The sequence below is a fragment of the Dicentrarchus labrax genome, unplaced genomic scaffold (genome assembly GCF_905237075.1).
Source record: "Dicentrarchus labrax unplaced genomic scaffold, dlabrax2021, whole genome shotgun sequence".
In the NCBI taxonomy this organism is placed as follows: Eukaryota; Metazoa; Chordata; class Actinopteri; family Moronidae; genus Dicentrarchus; species Dicentrarchus labrax.
Window position 1 is genome coordinate 23,117,645 of NW_026136703.1, and position 8,730 is coordinate 23,126,374.

The 8,730-nt window shown below is 38.9% G+C and overlaps 1 protein-coding gene across 1 annotated transcript; it reads right to left on the reverse strand.

Moving 5' to 3' along the window:
* Positions 1-964: 964 nt before the first annotated feature.
* Positions 965-4,398, reverse strand: foxi2 (forkhead box I2). The gene is made up of 2 exons (XM_051395974.1): positions 3,664-4,398; positions 965-2,737 (listed from the first exon to the last, which is right to left on the reverse strand). The coding sequence occupies exons 1-2, from the start codon at positions 4,268-4,270 to the stop codon at positions 2,145-2,147; spliced, it is 1,200 nt and encodes a 399-aa protein (XP_051251934.1). The 5' UTR covers positions 4,271-4,398; the 3' UTR covers positions 965-2,144.
* Between the last annotated feature and the right edge of the window lie 4,332 nt (positions 4,399-8,730).

Sequence of the window (8,730 nt, forward strand, 5' to 3'; positions counted from 1 at the left end):
TTTTTTTTAGTTTCTTGTAATGCTGAACATAAAATCTTGATTGAACATGAATAAACCCACGTAAATATCCATTAAACAATTATTCAGCTCTCCATATATCTTGAATCATATGTTTTCCTGTATAATAATTTCACATTTTTGCAGTTGTTCACCACGTAAAAGAGTCCTGTATTATGTAAGCAATTCCAATGAATAATGTGTTGAATTAAATAATTGTAAGTTGAGTATTTGTTAATTTCATAGAGCTTCTGTTTTGACATGATCTCATTCAGGGTCTTAGTGGTAGCAGATGAGATTGTTTTGGGGAGGCTGAACAGTGTAAGTGGGCAACTTTCCGACTTCACAGCAATATAAAACAAAGTGAGACAAAGTGTAGATGACTCTTTACACATTTCTCTTCTTAGAGTAACATAATTCCTCAAACACTAATCACTGATACGACAGGAGGAGAAGCTGACTTAATAGAATAAAAGAGACAGGTAGATTAACTTTGTTTTAGTTGGGCGTGAAGTTGATCTTAAATCACCGGCATGAAAAGTAAAACTGGCGTTTCAGAATACGTGAAGAATGATGGGATTTAGGGAATTTATCGGAGTAAAATCTTAGTTTAAAACTTCTGCAGCAGGCTTTGCAATAAAAAAAGGACATGTAATGTACTCGGATACAGTATGTTAAAAGCACATATATTAAAGGTTATGTGAAAATAATTCTAACATGTTTCTGGAGAAAAAGGTCACCAAGTTTACAAAATTAAAATGTTCACAGTAAAGAGTCCTGCAGGAATGCAACTAACGCATGAAGGCTTTTGTTGTTTTTATACAAATGGTAAGAGGCTACATTGAGCTGAAATGGAGTAGAAGTAATTAAATATGAGATTAAAGTAAATTTATGGGTATGTATTCAAATGATAATGAAGCCCAGAATACACTGGTGGCCTATTTGAAAATGATGCATGACAATACAATAGAGACCACATGATATTTATTAATAGTCACAGTTGAAACTGCCTGTAAGCTGTATGTAATGTATAAAGATTAAAAAAAAAAAAAAAAAGACCAAAAAAAAGATACAAAAGCCATTCAATGATTGTCACACTGAATCCTGAGAGAAACCATGATATAGCATATAGTTTTTAATATATATATATATTTATAACATCTGGGTTTTAGTGATACTGTTTTCGGCCCATTTTGTAAGCTAATATCATTCACTTCTGCTTTAATCAAACTATGTTCAGACAACAGTAGAAAACAATGCCTATTAGCATAAATAGCATAAATAGTCACAAACTATCTTTATAATTTACAAAAATACACATTTATAAAGTCCACATGTATTTACAGGAGCCATAGTGCTGTGGTTTCAGTCAACATGAAGGATATAAAAATAAGGCCTGTCTCGGATTATATTTGTATTAAATCAATTGTTACTGCATTTGGAAACTGTCTAAATATACAGGTAAACCCTTCAGAGCAGGGCACTTTCATCTCACTTGATTGTCGTTTTGAGGTAATGGCGGTCTCACAAAGGCAACTTTGGCAGATTTGAGTTGATAATGAATTAAACAGTTTTCAATGTATGTAATCAACCGTGTGAATTTGGCCACTCCAAAGAAATATGGGCTAGATTTGGCAAAACTGGCAAAATATCAAACGTACATTTACATCTTGGACATGCGTGGTTTGGACCACGAGAATAGATAGGGAGAGGTTCTGTTGAAACTGCCAAAAAATGTAAAAATAGATGTTTGAAATATTATAAAAGAAATTAGTGTTCAGTGGTTGTCTCACTTTGCAAGTATAGTTTAGCATTAAGAGCAAAGTAGGAGCTTTTGATATAGTCACAAAGAAAGAGAGTAAAAAGATAAGTGCTCATTTTATGTTTGACTTTCCGGCTGGTGTTTCCACAGTTTGAGTGTTTGTCAAGTTGGATCAAGTTCAACTAAAATACTCTCTCTAGTTCTCTAATCTCTCCGGTGGACTGATCAGTGAAGTGTTGTGTTCATGGTGCAGAGAAGCTGCTACCCAGCCTGCCCTCTGACCTCTCTGCTGAAACGCATAATGCTCGTGTGTTTTTGTGTGTTTCAGAGGGATTCACCGAGCAGCAAGTCCCTAAAACAGTGTGAAGTTGTGGTAAATCGGCTCCTATAGCTCGGTCCCTTCCCTGGGATAAATCAAGCTGTTGACGCTGAAGCTGTTGTAGAAGTGACTGTTGAACTGTCCGCTCTGCCCGCTGCCAAACGTGTTGTAGTAAACTCCACGGTTGAAATGCAAACCCTCGCCGTGCTCTGACGCCCCCGTGTCCTGCCCGCCGTGGTTGAGGTGGTACGGGCTCAGGGCCGTAATGTTCCTATTCGACAGCTCGTTCACCAGTCCCAGGGACCCCTGCCGGCTCGGGGCCCCCGAGCTGAGCGTCGACATGCCACTGTAAAAGTTATTAAAACAAGGAGCGGCTGAGGACAGTCCCGGTGGCGAAGACGACGACGAGCTCTTGTGGTTCTCGTTCATCGCCTCCATCTCCGGTGAGGACGGCCCCATGAGCTGAGGACTGTCTGAAGGCTTCAGGGAGGCCGCCACTGCTGGCCTGCCATCCTCCGCTTTTGTGGCCCCTGCTGCCGCCGCCACTGCTGCTCCTCCGGCGCTGCTCGGATCAGACCGTCTTTTCCTTTTCCTGCGGAAGTTCCCGTTGTCAAACATCTTTTCACAGTTTGGGTCCAACGTCCAGTAGTTTCCTTTTCCTGTAGTTGAAGATGAGACAGGAAACATGTTACGACTTAATCATTTCAGTTTTGTTGAATGAAGCTTTACCTGATGGAAGTTGTGGGGCCTAAAATATCTAAGTTAGTCTAAATAAAATACTAAATTTCTTGTAAATGCTTGAATTTACTTTGTCAGACTTTTCCTCTCAAGATACGACTTTACAAATCAACACATCGGGAAGACTATTTCAGCAATTAGACGTAGTAAACATCTGCCCCATATATTCAAATGAATTGTGATCATTTATCTCATATTTCTGTTTTGAGCATTTTCTGAAGTATTGGACTTCTACATTAACAAATAACACCTTTTCTGAGTCATTCTAGTCTAGACTGAATGTCAGGTTAGGATTAAAAAAATAAAAAAAACATTCCACTCATGATCGAGTACATGCACTATTTTGTAGAGACAAAATACTGTAATATTAAAGTAATAGGAACATCTCTACTACTTAACAGTGACCCTTGTGTTATTACATTGTGTTTAAAATGTGTTTGTGAGGAGTTAATATCTATTGGAATTTCTCTGTATTCACCTTTTAACCTTTTTTACAGGGCTGCAACAGTATCTCACTGCGTCATATTTTAATAACTTTGAAAACAGATTAAATCACCACACAGCATCATAAAGTGTTGGGGGAAAGGTTTCAGAGAAAATTGGAGTCACATATATAACTGAATAAGCTCTATAAAAATTTAAATAATTAAGTGTTTATACTTAATTATTATTATATGGAGTTTCTCTCTTGTTTTTCACAATTTTAAGGGGACAACAGTTTAATTTTTCGTTCATTTACCATCTAATTAAACAATGAGACTTCAAGGAGAGTAATCTGTACCTAAATACCACATTATTAAACCACATATTATTTACTATAATTTTGCCCCTGGTGCGTTCACGGTACCTGGATCGTCCTCGTCCCTCGGCACTTTCTTGAAGCAGTCGTTCAGAGACAGGTTGTGCCGGATCGAGTTCTGCCAGCCGGCTTTGCTCTTCTTATAAAAGGGGAAGTTGTCGGCGACGTACTGGTAGATCTGGCTCAGGGTCAGCTTCTTCTCGTGCGCATTCTGGATGGCCATGGCTATGAGCGCAGAGTACGAGTAAGGCGGCCGGACCAGCTTCAGCAGCTCCTCCTGGCTTGCGATGGACAACCAGCCCAGGTCGGGCCCGCCAAAGCCAGGTGAGTTTGTTATGAACTGCCGCTGCGAGCCGTAGGAGGGCGGGATGAACGACGCCGGGTTGTTACCGTGCAGGTAAGATGCGGAGGAGTTGACTCCCGGCCCGTTGAGCCACAGGTACGGGTTTGGAGACGATGCGTAATCTCCGAGGCCGTAGCCGGCGGGTCTCTGTGCGCCCTGGAGGCTCTGCTGGTGGTACATGCTGCTGAAGTTGTCGCAGTAGACAGCGGCCATGTCCGGGGCCTCCTGGGCGCCTTTAGGTGGGAGAGAGCCGACGGTAGGGGAGGTGTGTTGGTGGTGCTGGTGATGGGACTGAGGGTCGATGGAGTTCATCACTCCCCGCGGGAAATCCCAAAGGAAATGCTGAAGCGGTTCAGGTGGCCTCTCCCGGTGGTGCGCTGGCAGCAGCAACAAGTGTCAGGGAGGATGGTGGAGTTTGGAGAGTTTTAATAGTATAAACCCTTGACAGCAGCCACATCCAGGCACCAGATAAATCCCAACAGCCAATAGACTCACGCTGAGTAACAGGGGGTGTGGTCATGTTCTACCTCGTTCAGCAGAGAGTGGGTCAGTGATTCCCAAATGTTTCCCCCTGGCAAAACCTCCTGGATGACACCACAGGTCTGCTGCTGGGTTCAGGTTTTCTATGAGGGACTGAGGCTGTGATTATATAACCTCAGTCAACAAACAACAAACCTTAGTCAGACTGCAATAATAACTTTTAGAATAACTTTTTATTGCCCCTCTCAACAGTGAGACTTTGAATTAGCCTGTGTGTGCACTGCTCCAGTAGGAGTCTGCACATTTTAATACATGGCCATGTTTTACCTTCTTTTATTGAAAGTGAAGATGAAGAAAAAAATTGCTTTATGTGAGATAAGACTGTCAATATTCAACATCATATAGCAGAATTACACTGTGGCAACACTTTCTAAAAATATCTCAAAATTAGTCTGACACAATTTATGGACTATTTAGTAACACTGAATAATATATATATATATATAAAATAATAAAAACTTTATCAAATTTTAATTTAAAAACAAAATATATGGACTTAACCCCACAGGTTTCAATGGATTGAACATTTAATGTGAGATTTAGCAAATTACTGATCAAAATAAATTGTGAGGACCCGCATTTGTCCCTCGATGGGAGGTAAGTCCGCACAAGGTGACTTTGTTAAAAGATTTTTGTCCCAAGAACAGACACAAAACTCTCAGACGGACCTTGTTTGTGTATAAAGATCTCAACTTAAAATTGCTTGACAATCCAGACATGTTTATATCATTATATATCCTTAGGCTAAAAATAACAAATCAGTGTCTTTGAAGAGTTTAAAACTTGGTTTTGTGGCTAATTAATGAAGTGTCTGGAGAAAATTCAGACATTTGCTTTTCATCTGTTCAGATGAGAATCTGCTTGCTAAAAGACGCCTTTATTCATTTGAGAGAATTAATTTTGTGTAGCAGAAAAACTTAAAATTATATACCTGAAGATAAATGAATAAGAAATGGTTATTTTTGAAGTATTGAACTGTGAACCATGTACCAAACTGTGAGTTGACTGTATTATAATTGTAATAAAGTCCTATTAGTCATAAAGTTGACTTTTGATTTCTGCAAATCAGAGTAAAATATATCACCTCCAGTGACAGCAGGTACATCAGACCAGCTGATTTCATGAATTAGATTTAAATTTGAAATAGGTTGAGTCTTCTACACTTGGAAATAGTAGTTGACATATTTATATAATGTCAAGCTCCACTTATTAGCCTTTTCACAGATCTCACAGGCTTCATCAGTGGATGAAGTTTACCTACCTGTCATGGAGAAATAAGTTACCAATTCAAGAAACTACACATAAATTGTCCTGTACATTTATCTTTTTATTTTGAAGAACATTCAAACTTTAAAACTTCTTTGATTTGCTGTGTGTTGTAAATTCTTATCTTATTGAAGTATTTTTTCTCAGTTATTGTTTGTCTCAACGTTGTCAAGACAATGTACGCTCGGCACGTCACTGACTTTAGACTTTTTGAAATGGATGAACTCATCTCCTCTCTTCTGAATATTCCTTTCTACCTGTTAATCAGGCTAATTGATGATTAAAAACAGCAAAATTACTTCTAGAACTGCCTCAACTTGATGTTTAATTTGATTTCTCCTAAATAAGCTGCCACTGTCTGTTTAGTGTCATATCTTGTATTGTCTTGTTGCAAATCAACTGAAAGATTACACTGATTGAAACCCCTGACTTCATTATCTTGATGACTGTCCAATTAAATTAGAATATTCTTGATGTCTTGTAGAAAAAAAATATTTTAGAAAGTTTTCCAGACTTCAGCTTGACATAAAATGCAAAATAAGAGTGGCTATCTTACTAATGTGGTGTGGTGATGTTGCTCAAACTAAAACACAAGCTGTTATAGTGCTTTAGAAGGACTGGGTCCAGGACTGGGTCCAGGTGATCCCAGTTGCACTGATGAGGCAGCCACACCTACCAGTTCCCTGCAAGAACAAACAACAACACCAAACTGAAACTTACTGTGAATATAGCACCTGAATTAAACCTACTTGTTACCTGCAACCTTAGTTTGCAGGTCAGAGCATTTATTTAGCAAATGACCAAAGAAGGAAAAACAAATCACTGCAGGAGCACTGCAGTCAGTGGGGTCATTAATCTGAACCAAACTGAGACACCTTTTTGATCTTCCTATAGTTTCTATAACACTTTTAAAACAAAGGAAATTCCAAATGTATAAAAAATTCCTGTATCAGCCATACTGAGGTCATGAGGTCCAGTCTGAGGTCCAGTGTGTAATATTTAGGAGGATCTCTTGGCAAAAATGAATATTCATAGGTATGTTCTCAATCACCTGAAAACAATTGTTGTGATTTCGTTACCTTAGAATGAGCTGTTTTTATCTACAGAGGGAGCGGGTCCTCTTCCACAGAGCACGCCACGTTGAACCGCCATGTTTCTACAATACATTGCCCGACTCACAACTCTAACCCTACGGTGACACTAAAACTTCTTAAAATAAAAAGTTATCCCTGTAAGGACCAGCTTTTGTCCCAAGAACAGACACAGAACTCTCAGACTCTCTTGTTTGTGTATGAAGAGCTCAACTTAAAATTGCTTAAGAATCCAGACATGTTTATATCGTTATATATCCTTAGGCTAAAAATAACAAATCAGTGTCTTTGATGCGTTTAAAACTTGGTTTTGTGGCTAATTAATAAAGTGTCTGGAGAAAATTCAGACATTTGCTTTTTATCTGTTCAGATGAGAATCTGCTTGCTAAAAGGCGCCTTTATTCATTTGAGAGAATTAATTTTGTGTAGCAGAAAAACTTAAAAGGATACCTGAAGATAAATGAATAACAAATGGGTATTTTTCAAGTATTGAACTGTGAGTTGACTGTATTGTAACAACATGTAGTAAGTATAAAGTCCTATTAGTCCTAAAGTTGACTTTTGATTTCTGCAAATCAGAGTAAAATATATATCACCTCCAGTGACAGCGGGTACATCAGACCAGCTGACGTTGAGCCCTCTACACTAGGAAATAGTAGTTTGACATATTAATATTATCTCAACCTCCAGTGACAGCGGGTACATCAGACCAGCTGACGTTGAGCCCTCTACACTAGGAAATAGTAGTTTGACATATTAATATTATCTCAACCTCCACTTATTAGCTTTTTCACACATGTCTCAGGCTTTATCAGTCTAAAATGTCTACAATGATTTGCTGATTGAAACCCAAGACCTGATGGCAGCCCCAGCCCATCAAATGGAAATATTCTGGATGTCTTGTGACAATGGATACCTTTAAATTGACAATTTTATTCACAAAATGTAAACTGAAATGCTAAATAAGTTAGATAGTGGCTATCTTAATAATGTGGTGATGTTGATGAAACCAAAAGACAACACACACAGAGAAAGCCTCTCTGAGGGGACTGAGACGGCAGCTGTTACAGTGCTTTAGAAGGACTGGGTCCAGGTGATCCCAGTTGCACTGATGAGCCACACCTACCAGTTCCCTGCAAGAACAGAGCAGCAACAAACAAAAACACCAAACTGAAACTTACTGTGAATATAACACCTGAAATGAACCTACTTGTTACCTGCTGCTTTCATACCTCATGTCATTATTAGCTGATGAATTTGTTTACATGTTGGTTAACTGGCTTCCTTTTCTCCTCTGGCTAGGAATGCAGTTTTTTAATTATTCATTTTAATTATAGTCTTTGGAAAGCCATGTGTTTAAGTAAAATGAAATGCTCTACTATTCATTTATTGTGCTTTTGTTCATATACATACTTTGCTTTTTATTACAGTTTATTACACTTCAATCACACAACATCATTAAATACAAAGACCAGAAATGGACACTGTTTCTTTCTACAGTCTTGCACTTTAGTGTAATTCCTTCCTGTCTCTCTCTGGCTCACATATTTTATAGGAAAATCACTTATGGAGACACACTGCCACCTTGAGCTGCCTTTTCTTCCCTCTGACATATCCCAGCGTGCCCACTCAAAATATTCAGAGTTTTTATGAAGAATATAAAATCCACCACAAGATGGAGGCAGCTCACTGCTCAGTGTGGGGTCTGAGCCGAAGGTGCAGATCATGAGGCATCCACAGGAGAGCGCTAAACACCGCTGTAAATGTCTTTGGATGAAAGAGCCATCAAACTCTTGGATGTTTTGGCCCCAGAAATCTAATATGAAAGTGTGGTTTTACCATGACAGCTCCTGGAGATTGAGAAAGTCTTTGAAG

Excerpts from the sequence above, each read along its gene's own strand:
- foxi2 (XM_051395974.1), bottom strand. The coding sequence starts at position 4,270 with ATGAACTCCATCGACCCTCAGTCCCATCACCAGCACCACCAACACACC. Across the intron at positions 2,738-3,663 it reads GAGGGACGAGGACGATCCAG|GAAAAGGAAACTACTGGACG; the intron begins GTACCGTGAACG and ends CTTCAACTACAG.